This window comes from Myxine glutinosa, chromosome 4 (assembly GCF_964187855.1).
Source record: "Myxine glutinosa chromosome 4, kmMyxGlut1.1, whole genome shotgun sequence".
Taxonomy (NCBI): Eukaryota; Metazoa; Chordata; class Myxini; order Myxiniformes; family Myxinidae; genus Myxine; species Myxine glutinosa.
In genome coordinates, this window is record NC_136264.1 from 213962443 (window position 1) to 213988521 (window position 26079).

At 45.5% G+C, this 26079-nt stretch overlaps 1 protein-coding gene across 1 annotated transcript; it reads left to right on the forward strand.

Moving 5' to 3' along the window:
- Positions 1-23936, forward strand: LOC137425724 (fibroblast growth factor 1). Its single transcript, XM_068114459.2, has 3 exons — positions 1-547; positions 4852-4955; positions 22629-23936. Exons 1-3 carry the CDS (start codon positions 385-387, stop codon positions 22815-22817), a joined length of 456 nt encoding a protein of 151 aa, XP_067970560.1. The 5' UTR covers positions 1-384; the 3' UTR covers positions 22818-23936.
- The last annotated feature ends 2143 nt before the right edge of the window (positions 23937-26079 follow it).

Consider the following 26079-nt stretch of genomic DNA (forward strand, 5'->3'; position numbering starts at 1 on the left):
ATCCGAGGGACGACACACCTTGCGATGCGTAACACGCAGCCTGCGAAGCTGTAATCAGACAGGTTAAAGTCGGTTCGGGAATGGAACCCAGACCAGGTATCTCGCAAAGGTAAGAGCACTATTTGCTCAGCATCCTATCATAATCATCGTATTGAAAGCAGGTTGTGTTCTCGACCGTTACATTCCACAGAAGGCGGTGCACGAACAGCTCGTCCAAACATAAAAAGGGCGAGTTCGCTTGTGGGGGGATAAAGGGGTGAGGGCTGTCCTCTCCTCTCTCTCAGCCCCCGTCGTGCCTCACCGAGCTCGGACGCGAAGCAGAGCCAGAGAGCGGCCTCACTCTGGGCCCGCTCGGACCGGCCATTTGTTGGACCGCCGGGCGCCATGGACGTTGGCAGCATCACCACACTGCCGCCCTCTGGGGGTTTCCCACTGTCCGGGAACTACAAGGACCCCAAGAGGCTCTATTGCCGCAGCGGAGGGCACCTCCTGCAGCTGTTCCCCGACGGCTCGGTGCGCGGCACGCAGGACCGTGGAGACCCTCATGGTGCGCACCGCAAGCTCTCCCGCTCCGGCGGCCAGATCGCTCTGGTTTTCATGTGGTATGGCGGGCGAGTTCCCGCTCGTGTGACCCTGACATCACCCTCTTACTAACCCACCTGACCCTGACGCTTTCCCCGGTACTGGTGTGTGCGGACTCACCTCCAAGTCATCCCTTGTCAAACTGTTTGTATCTGTCTAACCGCAAGCATGACTGTTGTATTTGTGATTACAGTACAAGCACGTCTGACCTACAAAGTGATCTTATAATGACGTACCGTACCTTACCTGTAAACTATAATCCCGTATGACGAGCTGAAAGCTGAAACAACCTGAAAACCAGATCCAGGGCTTGAAATCTCAATTTAAATTTCACTCCAAGCACCGGAGGTACCGGAAGCACCAGAGGCACCGGAAGGAGGTAACGGTACCTCCCACGTGTTCACTTTCACAGTACAGTCGTGCTTTCACTGTGACGTAAGTGTGCATGTGCTTTCTCCGCAGTATCGGCGCGTCACGCTCTGTGGTGTGAACGCTCGAACCAACCATGTTTAAAGAGTGAGCTGGATAAAAAGTGAGCCAGTGAGCTGGATAAAAAAGTGAACCAGTGAGCTGGATAAAAAAGTGAACCAATGAGCTGGATAGAAAGTGAGACAGTGGGCTGGATAAAAAAGTGAACCAGTGAGCTGGATAGAAAGTGAGACAGTGGGCTGGATAAAAAAGTGAACCAGTGAGCTGGATAGAAAGTGAACCAATGAGCTGGATAAAAAAAGTGAACCAGTGAGCCTGATAAAAAGTGAGCCAGTGAGCCCGATAAAAAGTGAGCCAGTGAGCTGGATAAAAAAGTGAACCAGTGAGCTGGATAGAAAGTGAACCAATGAGCTGGATAAAAAAAGTGAACCAGTGAGCCTGATAAAAAGTGAGCCAGTGAGCCCGATAAAAAGTGAACCAGTGAGCTGGATAAAAAAGTGAACCAGTGAGCTGGATAAAAAGTGAGCCAGTGAGCCCGATAAAAAGTGAACCAGTGAGCTGGATAAAAAAGTGAACCAGTGAGCTGGATAAAAAAGTGAACCAGTGAGCTGGATAAAAAGTAAGCCAGTGAGCTGGATAAAAAAGTGAACCAGCGAGCTGGATAGAAAGTGACGGTGAGCTGGATAAAAAAGTGAGCCAGTGAGCTGGATAAAATTGAGCCAGTGAGCTGGATACAGAGAGCCAGTGAGCTGGATAAAAAGTGTGCCAGTGAGCTGGATAAAAAGTGAGCCAGTGAGCTGGATCAAAAAGTGAACCAGTGAGCTGGATAAAAAGTGAGCCAGTGAGCTGGATAAAAAGTGAGCCAGTGAGCTGGATAAAAAGTGTCAGTGAGCTGGATAAAAAGTGCGCCAGTGAGCTGGATAAAAAAGTGAACCAGTGAGCTGGATAAAAAAGTGAGCCAGTGAGCTGGATAAAAAGTAAGCCAGTGAGCTGGATAAAAAAAGTACGACAGTGAGCTGGATAAAAAAGTGAACCAGTGAGCTGGATAGAAAGTGAGACAGTGGGCTGGATAAAAAAAGTGAACCAGTGAGCTGGATAAAAAAGTGAACCAGTGAGCTGGATAAAAAGTAAGCCAGTGAGCTAGATAAAAAAGTGAACCCGTGAGCTGGATAGAAAGTGAGACAGTGGGCTGGATAAAAAAGTGAGCCAGTGAGCTGGATAAAAAGGTGAGCCAGTGAGCTGGATAAAAAGTGAGCCAGTGAGCTGGATAAAACGTGAGCAAGTGAGCTGGATAAAAAGTGCGCCAGTGAGCTGGATAAAAAGTGAGCCAGTGAGCTGGATAAAAAAGTGAACCAGTGAGCTGGATAAAAAGTGAGCCAGTGAGCTGGATAAAAAGTGAGCTAGTGAGCTGGATAAAAAGTGAGCTGGATAAAAAGTGAGTCCGTGAGCTGGATAAAAAGTGCGCCAGTGAGCTGGATAAAAAAGTGAACCAGTGAGCTGGATAAAAAAGTGAGCAAGTGAGCTGGATAAAAAGTAAGCCAGTGAGCTGGATAAAAAAGTAAGACAGTCAGCTGGATAAAAAAGTGAACCAGTGAACTGGATAGAAAGTGAGCCAGTGGGCTGGATACAAAAGTGAGCCAGTGAGCTGGATAAAAAGAGCCAGTGAGCTGGATAAAAAGTGAGCTGGATAAAAAAAGTGAACCAGTGGGCTGGATAATAAAGTGAGCCAGTGAGCTGGATAAAAAAGTGCACCAGTGAGCTGGATAAAAAGTGAGCCAGTGAGCTGGATAAAAAGTGAACCAGTGAGCTGGATAAAAAGTGAACCAGTGAGCTGGATGAAAAGTGAGCCAGTGAGCTGGATAAAAAAGTGAGCCAGTGAGCTGGATAAAAAAGTGAACCAGCGAGCTGGATAAAAAGTGAGCCAGTAAGCTGGGTAAAAAACTGAGCCAGTGAGCTGGATAAAAAAGTGAACCAGTGAGGTTGATAAAAAGTGAGCCAGTGAGCTGGATACAAAAGTGAACCAGTGAGCCGGATAAAAAGTGAGCTGGGCAAAAAGTGAGCCAGTGGGCTGGATAAAAAGTGAACCAGTGAGCTGGATAAAAAGTGAACCAGTGAGCTGGATAAAAAGTGAGCCAGCGAGCTGGATAAAAAGTGAACAAGTGACCTGGATAAAAAGTGAACCAGTGAGCTGGATAAAAAGTGAATGAGTGAGCTGGATAAAAAGTGAGCCAGTGAGCCGGATAAAAAGTGAGCCAGTGAGCCAGATAAAAAGTGAACAAGTGAGCTGGATAAAAAGTGAACCAGTGAGCTGGATAAAAAGTGAACGAGGGAGCTGGATAAAAAGTGAACCACTGAGCTGGATAAAAAGTGAATCAGTGAACTGGATAAAAAGTGAGCCAGTGAGCTGGAAGGACAACACTACCAAATGGGCCCCATCTTCTGTTTCTTCAAGGGTCTATTTACACAGGGGAAATGAGGGGTAGGATGAAGGGGGTTGTGACTTGTGGGGTAAATTTGAGAAGAGATATGCAAGGTGGTTGTGAGGTTAGTGAAGTGTAGTTTGATAATGTATAGCGTATATAATAAAAGGTAGTTTGGAGGTTATTGAAGTCTAGTTTGATAATGTATAGCGTATATAATTAAAGGTAGTTTGGAGGTTATTGAAGTCTAGTTTGATAATGTATAGCGTATATAATTAAAGGTAGTTTGGAGGTTATTGAAGTCTAGTTTGATAATGTATAGCGTATATAATTAAAGGTAGTTTGGAGGTTATTGAAGTCCAGTTTGATAATGTATAGCGTATATAATTAAAGGTAGTTTGGAGGTTATTGAAGTCTAGTTTGATAATGTATAGCGTATATAATTAAAGGTAGTTTGGAGGTTATTGAAGTCTAGTTTGATAATGTATAGCGTATATAATTAAAGGTAGTTTGGAGGTTATTGAAGTCTAGTTTGATAATGTATAGCGTATATAATTAAAGGTAGTTTGGAGGTTATTGAAGTCTAGTTTGATAATGTATAGCGTATATGATTAAAGGTAGTTTGGAGGTTATTGAAGTCTAGTTTGATAATGTATAGCGTATATAATTAAAGGTAGTTTGGAGGTTATTGAAGTCCAGTTTGATAATGTATAGCGTATATAATTAAAGGTAGTTTGGAGGTTATTGAAGTCTAGTTTGATAATGTAAAGAGTATATAATTAAAGGTAGTTTGGAGGTTATTGAAGTCTAGTTTGATAATGTATAGCGTATATAATTAAAGGTAGTTTGGAGGTTATTGAAGTCTAGTTTGATAATGTATAGCGTATATAATTAAAGGTAGTTTGGAGGTTATTGAAGTCTAGTTTGATAATGTATAGCGTATATAATTAAAGGTAGTTTGGAGGTTATTGAAGTCTAGTTTGATAATGTATAGCGTATATAATTAAAGGTAGTTTGGAGGTTATTGAAGTCTAGTTTGATAATTATGTATAGCGTATATAATTAAAGGTAGTTTGGAGGTTATTGAAGTCTAGTTTGATAATGTATAGCGTATATAATTAAAGGTAGTTTGGAGGTTATTGAAGTCTAGTTTGATAATGTATAGCGTATATAATTAAAGGTAGTTTGGAGGTTATTGAAGTCTAGTTTGATAATGTATAGCGTATATGATTAAAGGTAGTTTGGAGGTTATTGAAGTCTAGTTTGATAATGTATAGCGTATATAATTAAAGGTAGTTTGGAGGTTATTGAAGTCTAGTTTGATAATGTAAAGCGTATATAATTAAAGGTCGTTTGGAGGTTATTGAAGTGTAGTTTGATAATGTAAAGAGTATATAAACTGTAGTTTGCCCTTCCGTAGCCCTACTGAAACTGCAAGCTGTGCGTCCAGGTGTCGTGTTCATTCGAGGAGTCAGCACAGGCTTGTACCTGGCCATGAACGAATCTGGGAAGCTGCATGGCGTGGTGAGCACAACATCGGCAAGATTTCTTATGTCTTCGAGTTGTGTTGTATTCACAAACCTCCTTCTTGTTTTATATGCTGGGAATGTATGACTCATGGATAATGAACCAGATAGTTATTTGATGTCAACAAGCCTGACCATTCTTGGATAATGGCGTTCAGTGCACATGAGACTGCATGTTTTGGGATGCAGACAAACGCCCTGGGTTGTTTATCGTCTTATAAACAAAGACCTTTCTGCTAACGGCCTCTTCAATGTCCATCAACGATTGAGTTCCGATATAACTATATCCCCGAAGGTCGATCGAGGATTTTGGAAAGGAAAGGTTGGTTGGGGATTCCAAATCCCTCCAGAACCCTTTTTGGAATGAGGACGAAGGTACACGATCTGGGGTAGGAGGGAGAAGGTAAGGATTCCTTACACACAATCTGGGGGAGTAGGGAGAAGGTAAAGATTCCTTACACACAATCTGGGGTAGGAGGGAGAAGGTAAGGATTCCTCATACAGAATCTGGCGTAGGGACGAGAACGTAAAGATTCCTTACACACAATCTGAGGTAGGAGGGAGAAGGTAAAGATTCCTTACACACAATCTGGGTAGGAGCGAGAAGGTAAAGATTCCTTATACACTATCTGGGGTAGGAGGGAGAAGGCAAAGATTATTTACACACAATCTGGGGTAGGAGCGAGAAGGTAAAGATTCCTTACACACAATCTGGGTAGGAGCGAGAAGGTAAAGATTCCTTATACACTACCTGGGGTAGGAGGTAGAAGGTAAAGATTCCTTATACACAATCTGGGGGAGTAGGGAGAAGGTAAAGAATCCTTTTACACAATCTGGGGTAGGAGGGAGAAGGTAAGGATTCCTCATACAGAATCTGGCGTAGGGACGAGAACGTAAAGATTCCTTACACACAATCTGGGTAGGAGCGAGAAGGTAAAGATTCCTTATACACTATCTGGGGTAGGAGGGAGAAGGCAAAGATTCCTTACACACAATCTGAGGTAGGAGGGAGAAGGTAAAGATTCCTTACACACAATCTGGGGTAGGAGCGAGAAGGTATAGATTCCTTATACACTACCTGGGGTAGGAGGGAGAAGGTAAAGATTCCTTATACACAATCTGGGGGAGTAGGGAGAAGGTAAAGAATCCTTTTACACAATCTGGGGTAGGAGGGAGAAGGTAAAGATTCCTTATACACTATCTGGGGTAGGAGGGAGAAGGCAAAGATTCCTTACACACAATCTGAGGTAGGAGGGAGAAGGTAAAGATTCCTTACACACAATCTGGGGTAGGAGCGAGAAGGTATAGATTCCTTATACACTACCTGGGGTAGGAGGGAGAAGGTAAAGATTCCTTATACACAATCTGGGGGAGTAGGGAGAAGGTAAAGAATCCTTTTACACAATCTGGGGTAGGAGGGAGAAGGCAAAGATTATTTACACACAATCTGGGGTAGGAGCGAGAAGGTATAGATTCCTTATACACTACCTGGGGTAGGAGGGAGAAGGTAAATATTCCTTATACACAATCTGGGGGAGTAGGGAGAAGGTAAAGATTCCTTATACACAATCTGGGGTAGGAGGGAGAAGGTAAAGATTCCTTACACACAATCTGGGGTAGGAGCGAGAAGGTAAAGATTCCTTATACACTACCTGGGGTAGGAGGGAGAAGGTAAAGATTCCTTATACACAATCTGGGGGAGTAGGGAGAAGGTAAAGATTCCTTACACACAATCTGGGGTAGGAGCGAGAAGGTATACATTCCTCACACACAATCTGGGGTAGGAGCGAGAAGGTAAAGATTCCTTACACACATTCTGGGTCGGAGTGAGAAGGTAAAGCTTCCTCATACACCATCTGGAGTGTGAGTGAGAAGGTAAAGATTCCTTATACACTATCTGGGGTAGTAGGAAGAAGGTAAAGATTCCTTACACATAATCTGGGGTAGTAGGGAGAAGGTAAAGATTCCTTACACACAATCTGGGGTAGTAGGGACAAAGTAAAGATTCCTTACACACAATCTGGGTAGGGGTGAGAAGGCATGGATTCCTAACACACAATCTGGCATAGTAGGGACAACGTAAAGATTCCTTACTCACAATCTGGGTAGGAGGGAGAAGGTAAAGATTCCTTACTCACAATCTGGGTAGGAGGGAGAAGGTAAAGATTCCTTGCACACAATCTGGGGTAGTAGGGAGAAGGTAAAGAGTCTTTATACACTATCTGGGGAAGTAGGGAGAAGGTAAAGATTCCTTACACACAATCTGGGGTCGGAGGGAGAAGGTAAAGATTCCTTACACACAATCTGGGGGAGTAGGGAGAAGGTAAAGATTCCTTATACACAATCTGGGGAAGTAGGGAGAAGGTAAAGATTCCTTATACACTATCTGGGGTAGGAGGGAGAAGGTAAAGATTCCTTTCACACAATCTGGGGTCGGAGGGAGAAGGTAAAGATTCCTTACATACAATCTGGGGGAGTAGGGAGAAGGTAAAGATTCCTTACACACAATCTGGGGTAGGAGGGAGAAGGTAAGGATTCCTCATACAGAATCTGGCGTAGGGACGAGAACGTAAAGATTCCTTACACACAATCTGAGGTAGGAGGGAGAAGGTAAAGATTCCTTACACACAATCTGGGTAGGAGCGAGAAGGTAAAGATTCCTTATACACTATCTGGGGTAGGAGGGAGAAGGCAAAGATTATTTACACACAATCTGGGGTAGGAGCGAGAAGGTAAAGATTCCTTACACACAATCTGGGTAGGAGCGAGAAGGTAAAGATTCCTTATACACTACCTGGGGTAGGAGGTAGAAGGTAAAGATTCCTTATACACAATCTGGGGGAGTAGGGAGAAGGTAAAGAATCCTTTTACACAATCTGGGGTAGGAGGGAGAAGGTAAGGATTCCTCATACAGAATCTGGCGTAGGGACGAGAACGTAAAGATTCCTTACACACAATCTGGGTAGGAGCGAGAAGGTAAAGATTCCTTATACACTATCTGGGGTAGGAGGGAGAAGGCAAAGATTCCTTACACACAATCTGAGGTAGGAGGGAGAAGGTAAAGATTCCTTACACACAATCTGGGGTAGGAGCGAGAAGGTATAGATTCCTTATACACTACCTGGGGTAGGAGGGAGAAGGTAAAGATTCCTTATACACAATCTGGGGGAGTAGGGAGAAGGTAAAGAATCCTTTTACACAATCTGGGGTAGGAGGGAGAAGGTAAAGATTCCTTATACACTATCTGGGGTAGGAGGGAGAAGGCAAAGATTCCTTACACACAATCTGAGGTAGGAGGGAGAAGGTAAAGATTCCTTACACACAATCTGGGGTAGGAGCGAGAAGGTATAGATTCCTTATACACTACCTGGGGTAGGAGGGAGAAGGTAAAGATTCCTTATACACAATCTGGGGGAGTAGGGAGAAGGTAAAGAATCCTTTTACACAATCTGGGGTAGGAGGGAGAAGGCAAAGATTATTTACACACAATCTGGGGTAGGAGCGAGAAGGTATAGATTCCTTATACACTACCTGGGGTAGGAGGGAGAAGGTAAATATTCCTTATACACAATCTGGGGGAGTAGGGAGAAGGTAAAGATTCCTTATACACAATCTGGGGTAGGAGGGAGAAGGTAAAGATTCCTTACACACAATCTGGGGTAGGAGCGAGAAGGTAAAGATTCCTTATACACTACCTGGGGTAGGAGGGAGAAGGTAAAGATTCCTTATACACAATCTGGGGGAGTAGGGAGAAGGTAAAGATTCCTTACACACAATCTGGGGTAGGAGCGAGAAGGTATACATTCCTCACACACAATCTGGGGTAGGAGCGAGAAGGTAAAGATTCCTTACACACATTCTGGGTCGGAGTGAGAAGGTAAAGCTTCCTCATACACCATCTGGAGTGTGAGTGAGAAGGTAAAGATTCCTTATACACTATCTGGGGTAGTAGGAAGAAGGTAAAGATTCCTTACACATAATCTGGGGTAGTAGGGAGAAGGTAAAGATTCCTTACACACAATCTGGGGTAGTAGGGACAAAGTAAAGATTCCTTACACACAATCTGGGTAGGGGTGAGAAGGCATGGATTCCTAACACACAATCTGGCATAGTAGGGACAACGTAAAGATTCCTTACTCACAATCTGGGTAGGAGGGAGAAGGTAAAGATTCCTTACTCACAATCTGGGTAGGAGGGAGAAGGTAAAGATTCCTTGCACACAATCTGGGGTAGTAGGGAGAAGGTAAAGAGTCTTTATACACTATCTGGGGAAGTAGGGAGAAGGTAAAGATTCCTTACACACAATCTGGGGTCGGAGGGAGAAGGTAAAGATTCCTTACACACAATCTGGGGGAGTAGGGAGAAGGTAAAGATTCCTTATACACAATCTGGGGAAGTAGGGAGAAGGTAAAGATTCCTTATACACTATCTGGGGTAGGAGGGAGAAGGTAAAGATTCCTTTCACACAATCTGGGGTCGGAGGGAGAAGGTAAAGATTCCTTACACACAATCTGGGGGAGTAGGGAGAAGGTAAAGATTCCTTATACACAATCTGGGGAAGTAGGGAGAAGGTAAAGATTCCTTATACACTATCTGGGGTAGGAGGGAGAAGGTAAAGATTCCTTTCACACAATCTGGGGTCGGAGGGAGAAGGTAAAGATTCCTTACACACAATCTGGGGGAGTAGGGAGAAGGTAAAGATTCCTTATACACAATCTGGGGAAGTAGGGAGAAGGTAAAGATTCCTTATACACAATCTGGGGGAGTAGGGAGAAGGTAAAGATTCCTTATACACAATCTGGGGTAGTGGGGAGAAGGTAAACATTCCTTACACACAATCTGGGGTAGGAGGGAGAAGGTAAAGATTCATTCCACACAATTTAGGGCAGTAGGGAGAAGGTAAAGATTCCTTATACACAATCTGGGGGAGTAGGGAGAAGGTAAAGATTCCTTATACACTATCTGGGGTCGGAGGGAAAAGGTAAAGATTCCTTATACACAATCTGGGGGAGTAGGGAGAAGGTAAAGATTCCTTATACACAATCTGGGGGAGTAGGGAGAAGGTAAAGATTCCTTATACACAATCTGGGGAAGTAGGGAGAAGGTAAAGATTCCTTATACACTATCTGGGGTAGGAGGGAGAAGGTAAAGATTCCTTTCACACAATCTGGGGTCGGAGGGAGAAGGTAAAGATTCCTTACACACAATCTGGGGGAGTAGGGAGAAGGTAAAGATTCCTTATACACAATCTGGGGAAGTAGGGAGAAGGTAAAGATTCCTTATACACAATCTGGGGGAGTAGGGAGAAGGTAAAGATTCCTTATACACAATCTGGGGTAGTGGGGAGAAGGTAAACATTCCTTACACACAATCTGGGGTAGGAGGGAGAAGGTAAAGATTCATTCCACACAATTTAGGGCAGTAGGGAGAAGGTAAAGATTCCTTATACACAATCTGGGGGAGTAGGGAGAAGGTAAAGATTCCTTATACACAATCTGGGGTAGAAGGGAAAAGGTAAAGATTCTTTATACACAATCTGGGTAGGAGGGAGAAGGTAAAGATTCCTTATACACAATCTGGGGGAGTAGGGAGAAGGTAAAGATTCCTTATACACAATCTGGGGGAGTAGGGAGAAGGTAAAGATTCCTTATACACAATCTGGGGTAGAAGGGAAAAGGTAAAGATCCTTTATACACAATCTGGGTAGGAGGGAGAAGGTAAAGATTCCTTATACACAATCTGGGTAGGAGGGAGAAGGTAAAGATTCCTTATACACAATCTGGGGTAGTAGGGAGAAGGTGAAGATTCCTCACACACATTCTGGGGTAGTGGGGAGAAGGTAAACATTCCTTACACACAATCTGGGGTAGGAGGGAGAAGGTAAAGATTCATTCCACACAATTTAGGGCAGTAGGGAGAAGGTAAAGATTCCTTACACACAATCTGGGGTCGTAGGTAGAAGGTAAAGATTCCTTACACACCATCTGGGGCAGTAGGGAGAAGGTAAAGATTCCTTACACACCATCTGGGGTAGGAGGGAGAAGGTAAAGATTCCTTACACACAATCTGGGGTCGGAGGGAGAAGGTAAAGATTCCTTACACACCATCTGGGGCAGTAGGGAGAAGGTAAAGATTCCTTACACACAATCTGGGGTCGTAGGGAGAAGGTAAAGATTCCTTACACACCATCTGGGGCAGTCGGGAGAAGGTAATGATTCCTTACACACCATCTGGGGCAGTAGGGAGAAGGTAAAGATTCCTTACACACCATCTGGGGTAGGAGGGAGAAGGTAAAGATTCCTTACACACCATCTGGGGTTGGAGGGAGAAGGTAAAGATTCATTACACACCATCTGGGGTTGGAGGGAGAAGGTAAAGATTCCTTACACACCATCTGGGGTTGGAGGGAGAAGGTACACACACTGTCTGCACCCAGAGGGTATAATTTGTATTTTATTTAAATATATTCCCGATCAAAGGAGTTAGATATGCTCAGTTTGTTTTGGTGAACAAAGTCATAACACGTGGAAGAGCAAGAACCCCAGAACACAGAAGGGATTCGGGCTGAACAGAACAAACTGCACAGCAGAAAGAGAGGAGGGAAACGCCAAGAGCGGGGCCGAGTGACATGAGACAGACAAAGAAGGGATGCTGGTAAAATGAGGGGTGAGGGAACACGGAATACGCACGGGATGGATCACATGGATACAGAAGGAACTCTCAGGAAGGAAAAGTTGGAAATTTGGCAGTGGGGTTTGGGTAGAGGGTGATTTAACAGTGGGAGAAAAGATCATGATTTTACATGGGGGATGATCCGAGATGGTGATGAACAGATCTGGGTGGACGAATGAGATTGAAGAGAAGGTGGAGGTTCGTTCCACAGACGTGAAAAAAAGATTTTAGGGAGTTGCACCAGCAGGGGATTTGCAGGTGGACCACATGTGGCCTCCAGAAACCTGGGTGGGAGAGGACGGCAACAGAGAGGGCAGAGGTTGCAAGACCAGAAAGAAGGTGGGGAGGGGGGAGAGAGAGAGAGAGAGAGAGAGAGAGAGAGAGAGAGAGAAAGAGAGAGAGAGAGAGAGAGAGAGAGAGAGAGAGAGAGAGAGAGAGAGAGAGAGAGAGAGAGAGAGAGAGAGAGAACGAGAGAAAGAAGAGAGAAGAGAGAAGAGAGAAGACACCAACGATAGAGTTGAAGGCCAAGGTAGAGGCAAGCTTGGTAACTCTGTCCCCTCCTCATCCTCTCCCCTCAATCTCGAACGAACCAATCTGTCCTTGATGAGGAAGTGATAGGCCCAAATACTCGGCTTAATCGTGGGAGATTACAATCATGAAGGCCTTGGTTTGCATGACGTCAAGGTGAGCAAGGTGTGAGGCAGGGGATCCAGCCCATAGCGGACAGCAGTCGTCCATCAAGCTGCGGATGAAGGTCTTCCTTGTAAGTGGGTAACAGTTCAGGTGTGCCAATCCTGGTGTCTTGTTTCTAATCTCTGATAGGAAAGTCAGTTTTATTTATCATGGACATCTTGTCAAACAAAAAACAAGCAAACTGAAAGTATTTGTAATTTTGCCTCTGGTTCCACAATATGACCCGGTACCACTACAGCCCCAATTATTCCCACCTACGCTGGTCCAAGTCTTTCACGAACCAGCTGGCTTGGCCTACTGTTCGACTAAAGGTAGGTTGAATTAGTGATATGTTCAGAGAGCCGGTGATAACTCACCTACTCTTTGTGAAAGACACAGAGGGATATGTCATGTCCACCAACGATGAGAGCTGGTAGTGAGACATCCGGGTTGGCATCCATCCGAGTGACGTCACACACATTATTGCCTCGCCCTGTGCACGAAACACCAGGATTACAGTTTATAGCTCGGTCGGGATGCAAACTCAGCCTATAGACAGGTCACAGGTGAGTGTGTGTACCTCTAGAGTCTCGGCCATCCTGTCGCTATTCCCACCATATGGCAAAACCTTTGTCGAAACATCAAACAGGTGAACACAATTAAAATATCGTTAAACAGTCATTAAAGCAGCTGAAGCGAAGCATCGAAACAAACTAGAACAGCACACTAGAGCGCACACCTCCACCTGGCTGAACAGTTTATGTTTTGTATCCACTGAAAGGCCACATCTGGATTCGGACCTGAACCAAAAGCTTATCGGCTTCTTCTTATCACACACCAAATCTGTCACCAGGTTTCATCCGAATCCGTCCACAACCTTTCTGAGATATTGTAATATATATATATATATATATATATATATATATATATATATCTGTGTTTTAGCCCGATCACTCAATGGTGAAGAATCACTTTGTGTGAGAATCACTCCGGTACCTTTAACCTATTGCAGCGTTTTGAGATTTGTGGACTATCTGCTGAAGGCTGTTCTTCCTGGTCCAGTGCTGTTCTTCTTTCTCTTCGACATTTTTCATTTGCCTTTGAATTTTTTTGGGGAATTAATTAATTAAACCGGAAGCTGTATGTGTGTGTGTGTATGTGTGTGTTTGTGTGTGTATACAAGTTGTTTTTCCCTTCTATCCCCACACGTGGGTGGGCCTCAGGAGATGGAGCGTAGGCCTACCAGGTCTCAAAGAATCCACCTCTGTTTGTTTGTGTGTGTGTGTGTGTGTGTGTGTGTGTGTGTGTGTGTGTGTGTGTTTGCGCATGTATGGATATGTCCACGTGTATGTATGTATGTATGTATGTATGTATGTATGTATGTGTGTGTGACTGTGTGTTTGTGTGTCAATATGTCATGCACAAGACATGTGCACACTACACAGCACTGCACAACATATCACACACATGTCTGTACACAATTCAACATATGCACAATATGTATATATGTATATAACACATAAAAATAATGTGTGCAAAGCAAAAACAAAACCAAAGTCAAACATGTATCTATCTATATCTATATCTATCTATCTATCTATATAATTATAAAATTGAAATCTTGCGTGTTTGTATGTAACATTCGATCGGTCCGGGGGCGTGGCTTACCCCTTTGAGAGAGTAGTAATATCCACCATTTTATTAACTCGCATAGCTTTGAGGCCTGTTTTGTAGGCCCGTGGTGTCTTGCTCTCTCTCTCAGTTTTATTTAAAATCAAATTCGATATATCATTTCATTTTTCACAGTCGCTAACATAGTTTTAGACTCGGTTGAAAAAAAACGGGAAGAAAATCCGATGAAAGTTTCCGTTTATAGAACGAAATGAATTCTGAAAGGCTTGTATCTTCAAGGCCATCGAGTCTGTCTCACGCCTTTATCTTCAATCTAAGTCGCCATCTGATTTCATTTTTATCGATGGTTTTAGACTCGGTAAAAGAAATAATTGAGAACATTCACGCACACACGGGAAATTGCAGAGATATATTTTAAAAATCGCGCCACGTTGATATACGAAAATACACCGCCTAAAATAACAGGCATACAGTATATATCTTCGTCATTTCATTCAACATTATTACCCGGAAGTAAAATATGTTTCAGGAAATTACCGAGAGATATTTCTTCGATTTTTTTTATTATTTATATGCGCATACACTTTAAATAGGTTTATTTGAAATCTTTAATTTTCACAATGTAATTTATTTGTCATTTGATGATCGGCAAAACGAGAGCACAAACACAATACTATTTGCAGGAAGAATGTCGTATCAACCCTCCGACGGCGCTACGGACGCGGACAACGAATCACACCTCACGTCTATGGACGTGAATAGCAACATCCGCACGAATCAGTCATCAATGATTTTCATTGACGCGCCTGGAGGCACAGGGAAGACGTTTCTTATGAACCTGATTCTCTCTAAAGTGAGAGCGAGTGGAGAAGTTGCCCCCTGCGGTGGCCTCATCTGGCATAGCTGCTACCCTCATGCCTGGTGGAAGAACAGCGCACTCAAGGTTCCAAATCCCTCTGACACCGAGGGAAGATGGCGTATGCAACATCGATAAAAATTCCACTATCGCAGACCTCTTTCGAAGTACAAAACTCATCGTGTGGGATGAGTGTCCTATGATCAGGAGAGAGAGTTTCGAGGCTGTGGATCGCACGTTGCGTGATGTATGTGACAAAGACGAGCCTTTTGGAGGGATCTTGACGATATGCTGTGGTGATTTCCGTCAACGTGATCGGAGATAAGGGCCGAAATCACGTGTCACAGGTATGTGATTTAGAACGCTGGTGAGGTGAGCCTTATGGCTTGCTGGCCCAAATAATCTCCCTGATGATGTCCAGCGTTCGCTTTAGTTCTATTCTCATATCTATTCAAACTGACATTGACCCAACGGGTCATGGGTCGTCTAGGGGTAGCATCATCATCATCATTGGCTGAGGGGTAGCATCATTGGCTGAGGCGTAGCATCATTGGCTGAGGGGTAGCATCATTGGCTGAGGGGTAGCATCATTGGCTGAGGGGTAGCATCATTGGCTGAGGGGTAGCATCATTGGCTGAGGGGTAGCATCATTGGCTGAGGTGTAGCATCATTGGCTGAGGGGCGACATCATTGGCTGAGGGGTAGCATCATTGGCTGAGGGGTAGCATCATTGGCTGAGGGGTAGCATCATTGGCTGAGGGGTAGCATCATTGGCTGAGGTGTAGCATCATTGGCTGAGGGGTCACATCATTGGCTGAGGGGTAGCATCATTGGCTGAGGGGTGGCATCATTGCCTGAGGGGTAGCATCATTGGCTGAGGGGTAGCATCATTGGCTGAGGGGTAGCATCATTGGCTGAGGGGTAGCATCATTGGCTGAGGGGTAGCATCATTGGCTGAGGTGTAGCATCATTGGCTGAGGGGTGACATCATTGGCTGAGGGGCGACATCATTGGCTGAGGGGCGACATCATTGGCTGAGGGGCAGCATCATTGGCTGAGGGGCGACATCATTGGCTGAGGGGTAGCATCATTGGCTGAGGGGTAGCATCATTGGCTGAGGGGTAGCATCATTGGCTGAGGAGTAGCATCATTGGCTGAGGGGTAGCATCATTGGCTGAGGTGTAGCATCATTGGCTGAGGGGTCACATCATTGGCTGAGGGGTAGCATCATTGGCTGAGGGGTGGCATCATTGGCTGAGGGGTAGCATCATTGGCTGAGGGGTAGCATCATTGGCTGAGGGGTAGCATCATTGGCTGAGGGGTAGCATCATTGGCTGAGGGGTAGCATCATTGGCTGAGGGGTAGCATCATTGGCTGATGTGTAGCATCATTGGCTGAGGGGTGACATCATTGGCTGAGGGGTGACATCATTGGCTGAGGGGCGACATCATTGGCTGAGGGGCGGCATCATTGGCTGAGGGGCGGCATCATTGGCTGAGGGGCGACATCATTGGCTGAGGGGCGACATCATTGGCTGAGGGGCGACATCATTGGCTGAGGGGCGACATCATTGGCTGAGGGGCGACATCATTGGCTGAGGGGAGGCATCATTGGCTGAGGGGCGACATCATTGGCTGAGGGGCGACATCATTGGCTGAGGGGCGACATCATTGGCTGAGGGGCGACATCATTGGCTGAGGGGCGACATCATTGGCTGAGGGGCGACATCATTGGCTGAGGGGCGACATCATTGGCTGAGGGGTGGCATCATTGGCTGAGATCCGACATCATTGGCTGAGGGGCGGCATCATTGGCTGAGGGGCGACATCATTGGCTGAGGGCGGCATCATTGGCTGAGGGGCGGCATCATTGGCTGAGGGGCGGCATCATTGGCTGAGGGGCGGCATCATTGGCTGAGGGGCGGCATCATTGGCTGAGGGGCGGCATCATTGGCTGAGGGGCGGCATCATTGGCTGAGGGGCGACATCATTGGCTGAGGGGCGGCATCATTGGCTGAGGGGCGGCATCATTGGCTGAGGGGCGGCATCATTGGCTGAGGGGCGGCATCATTGGCTGAGGGGCGGCATCATTGGCTGAGGGGCGGCATCATTGGCTGAGGTGCGGCATAATTGGCTGAGGGGCGGCATCATTGGCTGAGGGGCGGCATCATTGGCTGAGGGGCGGCATCATTGGCTGAGGGGCGACATCATTGGCTGAGGGGCGACATCATTGGCTGAGGGGCGACATCATTGGCTGAGGGGCGACATCATTGGCTGAGGGGCGACATCATTGGCTGAGGGGCGACATCATTGGCTGAGGGGCGACATCATTGGCTGAGGGGCGACATCATTGGCTGAGGGTCGACATCATTGGCTGAGGGTCGACATCATTGGCTGAGGGGTGACATCATTGGCTGAGGGGCGACATCATTGGCTGAGGGGCGACATCATTGGCTGAGGGGCGACATCATTGGCTGAGGGGCGACATCATTGGCTGAGGGGCGACATCATTGGCTGAGGGGCGACATCATTGGCTGAGGGGCGACATCATTGGCTGAGGGTCGACATCATTGGCTGAGGGTCGACATCATTGGCTGAGGGGTGACATCATTGGCTGAGGGGTGACATCATTGGCTGAAGGGTGGCATCATTGGCTGAGGGGTGGCATCATTGGATGCGGGGTGGCATCATTGGATGCGGGGTGGCATCATTGGATGCGGGGTGGCATCATTGGATGCGGGGTGGCATCATTGGCTGAGGGGCGACATCATTGGCTGAGGGGTAGCATCATTGGCTGAGGGGTGGCATCATTGGCTGCGGTGTAGCATCATTGGCTGAGTGGTAGCATCATTGGCTGCGGGGTGGCATCATTGGCTGAGGGGTCTTCTCCTCACTGCTCATTACTAAAAACTGCTCTTCTATGTGAGGATTGATAAATAAAAGCAATTAGAACCAGTAAATTTAGTTATATATGGCATTTTGCCTCTCTATTAGAAAGTGTGAGAAAATGATATATCTTCGCCATAGGTTGACCTTTGACCCCCACTGTAACCATGGTAACCCCTTAATTATATATAATAACATTGACCCAACGGGTCATGGGTCGTCTAGTAATCCATAATCGTGCATGTGTACATGCAAATCACAATCCCTGCACGTGTGTGTGTGCGTGTGAGCATGCATGCATGCATCATGCCATCGGTCTTCATTTTTCTCAGGCCCTCCTTCCACTTGGGTCCGCCAAATCTCAGGTCCCCCTTCCAATCAGGTTCTCCAAATCTCAGGTCCCCCTTTCACTCCAGTCTGCCAAATCTCAGGCCCCCCTTCCGCTCGGGTCCTCCAAATCTTAGGTCCCCCTTCCACTACAGTCTGCTAAATCTCAGGCCCCCCTTCCACGAGGGTCCGCCAAATCTCAGGTCCCCCTTCCAATCGGGTCCTCCAAATCTCAGGTCCGCCTTCCGCTCGGGTCCGCCAAATCTCAGGTCCCCCTTCCACTACAGTCTGCCAAATCTCAGGCACCCCTTCCGCTCGGGTCCTCCAAATCTTAGGTCCGCCTTCCACTCCGGTCCGCCAAATCTCAGGTCCCCCTTTCACTCGGGTCCACCAAATCTCAGGCCCAACCTCCACTCAGGTCCGCCAAATCTCAGGTCCTATTTCCACTCGGTTCCACCAAATCTTAGGCCCCCCTTCCACTCCAGTCTGCCAAATCTTAGGCCCCGCTTCCGCTCGGGTCCTCCAAATCTCAGGCCCTCCTTCCACTCGGGTCTGCCAAATCTCAGGTACCCCTTCCAATCGGGTCTTCCAAATCTCAGGTCCGCCTTCCACTCGGGTCAGCCAAATCTCAGGTCCCCCTTCGATTTGGGTCTACCAAATCTCAGGCCCCCTTCCCTTGCGTGTGCATGTAGTCCTCAATGGGCCAGAGATGGCTAAACCTATCAAGCCACGGGCGCCTTCCCTCCCCCACCAAAACCGCTCACGAAGCTGTTGTATTCGGCATATTACTGGGTCTCACAGGAGCTTGGTTGCCTGCAGGCATGACATGGCATATAGGGAGTCGCCAAATCCCGCACGCTCACTCCCAGCATGACAAAGTCGGAGAAACCCAGCAAGCCGCCAGGCCAGGTCGTGTCCAAGATGATCCACGCGACTCTGAAGTCGCTGCACACGGCACGAATCCTCGATCTCACCTTTTTCTTTCTCTCTCCTCTCCTCTCTCCTCTCCTCTCTCCTCTCTCCTCTCTCTCCTCTCTCTCCTCTCTCTCCTCTCTCTCCTCTCTCCCCTCTCTCTCTCCTCTCTCTCCTCTCTCTCTCCTCTCTCCCCTCTCTCTCTCCTCTCTCCCCTCTCTCTCTCCTCTCTCCCCTCTCTCTCTCCTCTCTCTTTCCTCTCTCTCCTCTCTCTCTCCTCTCTCTCCTCTCTCTCCTCTCTCTCCTCGCTCTCCTCTCTCCTCTCTCCTCTCCTCTCTCCTCTCTCTCCTCTCTCTCCTCTCTCTCTCCTCTCTCTCCTCTCTCTCTCCTCTCTCTCCTCTCTCTCCTCTCTCTCCTCCCTCTCCTCCCTCTCCTCTCTCTCCTCTCTCTCTCTCCTCTCTCTCCTCTCCTCTCTCTCCTCTCTCTCTCTCTCCTCTCTCCCCTCTCTCTCTCCTCTCTCTCTCCTCTCTCTCCTCTCTCTCTCCTCTCTCTCCTCTCTCTCCTCTCTCTCCTCTCTCTCCTCCCTCTCCTCTCTCCTCTCTCCTCTCCTCTCTCCTCTCTCCTCTCTCTCTCCTCTCTCTCCTCTCTCTCTCCTCTCTCTCCTCTCTCTCCTCTCTCTCCTCCCTCTCCTCTCTCTCTCTCCTCTCTCTCCTCTCTCTCCTCTCCTCTCTCTCCTCTCTCTCTCTCTCCTCTCTCTCTCTCTCTCTCTCTCTCCTCTCTCTCTCTTCTCTCTCTCTCTCTCTCTCTCTCTCTCTCTCTCTCTCCTCTCTCCACCAAAGCCCGGGCCTTTCCACCCGGCAGCACATTTCCTCTCACGTCACGTGTCACGTTTCGTCAGCATGGGCTCAAAAGACCCACCAAGCTCCAGAGCCAGGCCACCCAAACGCACGCCGAACGGAACCACACCGACCATCATTCCGCCCCACCAAAACCGCCGTTCTCAGGATTTGTGTGTTTATTTGTTCTCCATCTCTCCTTTTTTTCCTTCTTGTTTTTAGCCGCGTCGCAGACGCTGCTCATAGAGTGCCCTCTGCTGTTGTTGTTGTTGTTCTTCTTGTTCTTGTTCTTGCAGAGAAGACAAAACCTCAAAGCTCCACCCATTCTGGGAACCATAGCTACACCCATTCTGGGAGAGCCTTCATATAAACAAATATCCACCATTTTATTAACTCGCATAGCTTTGAGGCCTGTTTTGTAGGCCCGTGGTGTCTTCCTCTCTCACACAGTTTTATTTCAAATCAAATTCGATATATCATTTCATTTTTCACAGTCGCTAACATAGTTTTAGACTCGGTTGAAAAAAAAACGGGAAGAAAATCCGATGAAAGTTGCCCTTTATAGAACGAAATGAATTCTCAAAGGCCTGTAACTTCAAGTCCATTGAGATATATATTTTTTAAATCGCGGCATGGTCAGTCATACACCGCCCGAAATAAGAGACGGGAAAATGCCGAGATATATATATTTTGTTTAAATCGCGGCATGGTCAGTCATACACCGCCCGAAATAACAGACGGGAAAATGCCGAGATATATTAAAAATTCGTCCATTTGATGACAATCGTCACGATGAAATATTTAATTTATACGTCGTCACAATAATGTGGAGAGAGGAGCATAGCTTCGTTCACGTGTCGCTACACACGAGAAATGGCCGAGATATATATACAGTATTTTTAAATGGTCAGTCATACACCGCCACCTTGGATACACCGCCTTGGATATCTTGGATACACCGCCGCATGGTCAGTCATACACCGCCTGAAATAACAGACGGGAAAATGCCGAGATATATTAAAAATTCGTCCATTTGATGACAATCGTCACGATGAAATATTTAATTTATATGTCATCACAATAATGTGGAGAGAGGAGCATAGCTTCGTTCACGTGTCGCCACACACGGGGAATTGCCGAGATATATATTTTTTAAATCGCGGCATGGTCAGTCATACACCGCCTGAAATAACAGACGGGAAAATGCCGAGATATATTAAAAATTCGTCGCCACACACGGGAAATTGCCGAGATATATTTTCACTTTGCACAAAAATAACATCAAGTAATCGAATCAATAGGAATGTCCTGTGCCTATAACATCGACGTTATAGGCACAGCTGCATCTAGGCATTGTGTAACATCGACGCGGCTTTTGTTTTAATTAAAACTTTTTGTACTTGTTTGTCTATGGAGGGGTGAATCTTGCAAATAGTTTTTGTCGGGTTCACCTGACTGTGCCTGGAAGGGATTGGGGGTAGTTTTTCACAGTTTTTTTTTTATTCTGCCCCCGAAGGTGGCCGGAGGCGTTATGTTTTTTCGGTTTGTCCGTCCATAGTCCGTAAGTCCATCCGTCCGTCTGTACAGGCTAAACCTCGTTTTTCTCAGTAACCATATGTCCAATTGAGACGAAACCTTCATGGTAGGAGTGACACCCATGCAGAATGTTTTTATGATAATTGTGATGTCATAGGTGACGTGGTATGGCAGCCATCTTGGATTAAATGAAAAAAATATTTCTCGGAAACCCACTGAATGGAAAAATTTGAAACTTGGCACATTGTCAAGTACTTCCAATAGGGAACAAAAGCATGATGATGACATCATAGGTGAAGTGGTATACCAGCCATATTGGATTTAACCTAAAACCCTAAAAAAAAATCCCCTCCCAAACCACCAAATCGATTGACTCGAAACTTTGTGTCATTGACTTGGTATGGCGATTAAAAGATGATCACAAAAACATAATTGGTCAAATGGTGTGGCAGCCATATTGGATGGAAGGAAAATATTAAATAATTATATCTGAAACCACGTATCCTAGCGATGGGAAATTTTACAAATATCGTCTAACACCATTGTTGCATATAGTTTGAAAATGATGTCATTGTAGGTCACGTGGTTTGGCAGCCATCTTGGATAGCAAGAAGAACCTTATCCGATCAACATGAAACTTCACAAACGTGATCCCCTACCCATACATATGCAGAGCGTACATTTTAAAGGTCATATGTCACATGGAATGGCAGCCATATTTGCTTGAAAGCCGATATTTAAAAAAATCCCATCTCTAAAACAGCTTCACCGATCGATGTGAAACCTGTCATGTCTGGTGCGAATGTGATACTTGAAAACAGCTGAAGGGATTAAAATCAAACTTGTTTATTTTTAGTACAGTGAACGAGGGCATCTACTTGTTGTGGGACTTTGCGGAAGCATATTGGCGACACAGTCACATTGCTCTCGTTACATCTAGCTTTTGTTATCTCATCTATTTATTTGTATATCTATCTTTTGATACCTTCCTTTTTATGGGGATATTGGGATATAATTTTTTCCTCCTCTTTATGATGTCAAGCTTTTAATTAATATCATGTCTTTAGATGTCTAGCTTTTGTTGCCTCGGTTTTGATATTTCACTTTTGACATGATCCATTTTTTCTTTCATTTCCTCTCTTTTTTATACATGACTTTAGATATATTTAGATATATAACTTCTGATATTTAGCTTTGTCATTAAAAAAAAAAGAAGATATTTAGCTTTTTTGATTTGAACTTTGAATTTGAACTTTGAACTTTTGCTTTTGCCTTGTCCATGAATTCTGTGCATCTACCCAGATCATAATACTCTTTCCTTGTCCCTTTTGTCCTCTTTGTAGGAACATGTTTCCGATGAATGTTATTTTCAGGAGACTCTTGAGGAAAATCATTACAGCTCGTATCGATCAGAAAAGTTCACAGAGCGTGGCTGGTATGTCGGACTCAAACGTAATGGCAAAGTCAAGCCTGGCCCAAAGACCGCCTGGGGACAGAAGGCGGTCCTGTTCCTGCCTCTTCACATGTCCTGAGCAACGCATGAAATGATGAACCTTCCCGAATGCAGGCTGCAGACACCTGTTTGGATTAGGTTACCTCATCACCTGCAGAGACCAAAAAGATTATTCTCCTCGACAGAACGGCAGTTTGCAAGAATGACACTTTCACTCTTGTAGGAACAAGTATATGTGCTCGTTACATTTCATTCGGCCTGTCATTATTGGTTTTCAATGGAATAACTCCTTACAGTATACTATACTTACACATACATCGATGTATTATTGTGAACCAAGTCCGACTGCGGTTGAACAGATATTCTTACCTGTAGAAAACTGTGTGCTGTGCAGTTTTTTCAAACTAACAATTACATTTTTCAGATTGTATGACAAATTCATCATAGTTTGTTTTTCTTTGTGTGCAATTGAGATTGTGGAGTCGTGGTCATGCAGGCACACCAGGTAATTGATATCACATTGTCCTCCAGGTGATTTTATCAACTGGAAGTTGACAAAGGTATGCTAACCATCATGGGAAGCATACCTTTGTCAACCTTCAGTTGATACAACCTATCATTTGAACTACCTGCCACCATAGACCGACATGAGCCTTCATGAGGTCTGATATTCCTCACTCCCCTTCGTAGTTGAGGAGGTATTATTGTTCAAGATGAAATCTTGCATCTCGGCTAGCAAAGCTAGCTCACTGTTTAGTTTTCCGTTCTGTTTGCCTCTTATTCACAAACACAGCTCAGCCTCCATGTTTTTTTTTCATTCCATTTGAATCTCCTCTTTGCTCTGTGAGTGAATATAGCAAGCTCTCTTAGCATTCATGAAATCTCCTATTTCTGCTTTCCTGCACGGAAACCCGCCTTACTAATGCATGCACAGACTCTGCCTGTTTACCTTTCAGCAGCCAAAGCTCACTTATGTAAGATATTTTCTCTTTCCACTGAACCGATGGAAACATGGCGTGTAAGACAAGAGCGCAAACTCAACTGATCTGTAACATTTATCCACATCATCATTTGCCTTAATCCTTTTACTTATTCAACTTATGGGATATTTAAATGGATTTTTGAATTATGCCATGTGTTCTGTCCACTTTTTGTTTTCTGAGCATATAAATTAAAAGTTCCGCGTTTAACCACCGAACACCGACTCCTTATGAAATGCCATGAACCTTTATATTTGGTGGTGTGCCAGAGTGTTCTGTAACCCTGCCATGGATCCTGTGAGGCGCCTTTGCTGCTGTTTATGGTTTAATCTGTGCAGTTTGGGGGGCAAAAAGGGGGCGGGGTTTAAAAAAATCAAAATCTTATTTGAAGGCAAGCCCTTCACATCTGTGGTGGTTTACCTGGAGCGCAAATGTATTGCTGTACTGCACGCAATGAAGACAGGAAATTGAAGTTTATATAATTGTGTTCATCTAATGGATGTCAAATGTCAAGCCACCAAGCTTAAAACCGCACATGTGTTGACAATTGTACAAATTTGAGCACATATGAACAGGTGTTAGTACTTTTACCTTCTGTGGATATTTTGAACAGGGTAAGACCTTTGGCTCTGCTGCTCCAGGTGATGTTCAAATACGCCGTTCTTTCCTGACCTTCAGAAAAATACACTGTCAAATATCTCCAGATGATGTTCAAATACATCATGGAGATATATACTAGTAAAAGGCATCCACAACCATCCTTGACCATGTTGTGGAACGTCGGGCGAGGTCCTCACTTTTTCATCTTTATTAGCCCGTTCCCTACCAAACGGGAGACAGGGGTTTGCAATGACGTGTGTGTGTGTGTGTGTGTGTGTAATATATTAAATATAAATTTTCCTTATTGGATGTAAGTAGGGGTGTGCCATAACTTTTTTTTACCGTTTAAGTTTTGTCATCCAATTTTCAACAAAGCTTTATTATGAGGACTAGCGTAACTCGGCGCGCTCCACGCACCTCACCACACTTCGTTGTGGAGGGATAGGCATTTTGACCATTTCGGTGTCTTTTGGGTCTTCATGGTGTTTTGGGTCTTCAGGGACTTTTGGATCCTCTGGGCCTTTAAGGGTATTTTAGGTCTTTGGGGTGTTTTGGATCTTCGGTGTCTTCGGGGGCTTTTTGGTCTTAAGGGTCTTTTCTTTCCTCTGAGTCTTTAAGAGTCTTTGGGGTGTTTTGGTTCTTTGGGGGTATTTAAAAGTATTTTGGACCTAAAAGGTCTTTAAGGGTCTTCAGGATGTTTTGGGTCTTCAGGGTGGTCTGGGTCTTTGGGGTCTTTTGGGTGTTTGGGGTCTTTTGGGTCTTCCAGGTCTTTTGGTACTTCGGGGTCTTCGGTGTCTTTTGGGTCTCAGGGTCTTTGGGATATTTTGGGTCTTTGGGATGTTTTGGGTCTTTGGGGTATTTTGGGTCTTCGGGGCGTTTTGGGTCTTTTGGGTCTTCGGTTCCTTTTGGATCTTCAGGGTCTTTTGGATCATCTGTGCCTTTTAGGGTATTTTGGGTCTTTGGGTTCTTTAGGGTATTTGGGTCTTCGGGGTCTTTGGGGTCTTCAGGGTGTTTTGGGTCTTTTGGATCTTCAGTGTCTTCAGGGGTTTTTTGGTCTTAAAGGTCTTTTGTTTCCTCTGAGTCTTCAAATGTCTTTGGGATATTTGGGGTATTTGGGGTATTTTGGCTCTTTTGGGTCTTCAGGGTGTTTTGGGTCTTCAGTGCCATTTGGATATTCAGGGTCTTTGGATCATCTGTGCTTTTAAGGGTATTTTGGGTATTTGTGGTCTTCAGGGTGTTTGGGTCTTCAGGCTGTTTTGGGTCTTTTGGGTTTTCGGGGTGTTTTGGGTCTTTGGGGTGTTTTGGGTCTTTGGGGTGTTTTGGGTCTTCGGGGTGTTTTGGGTCTTCAGGGTGTTTTGGGTCTTCAGGGTGTTTTGGGTCTTTGGGGTGGCTTGGGTCTTCATGGTGTTTTGGGTCTTTGGGGTGTTATGGGTCTTTGGGGTGTCTTGGGTCTTCCGGGTGTTTTGGGTCTTTTGGGTATTTTTGGGTTTTCGGGGTGTTTTGGGTCTTTGCGGTGTTTTAGGTCTTCGGGATGTTTTGGGTCTTCGGGGCATTTTGGGTCTTCAGGGTGCTTTGGGTCTTCGGGGTCTTTGGGGTGTTTTGGGTGTTTTGGGTCTTCGGGGTATTTGGGGTGTTTTGGGTCTTCGTGGTGTTTTGGGTCTCCAGGGTCTTTAAGGGTATTTGTGGTCTTCGGTTATTTTAGGTGTTCAGGATCTTGTGGGTATTTTAGGTCTTCGGGGTGTTTTGGGTCTTGGGGTGTCT

Coding starts and splice junctions, on each gene's coding strand:
- LOC137425724 (XM_068114459.2), top strand. CDS start 385: ATGGACGTTGGCAGCATCACCACACTGCCGCCCTCTGGGGGTTTCCCA. Junction 548..4,851: donor GGACCGTGGAGACCCTCATG/GTGCGCACCGCA, acceptor GCCCTTCCGTAG/CCCTACTGAAACTGCAAGCT. Junction 4,956..22,628: donor CTGGGAAGCTGCATGGCGTG/GTGAGCACAACA, acceptor TCCTCTTTGTAG/GAACATGTTTCCGATGAATG.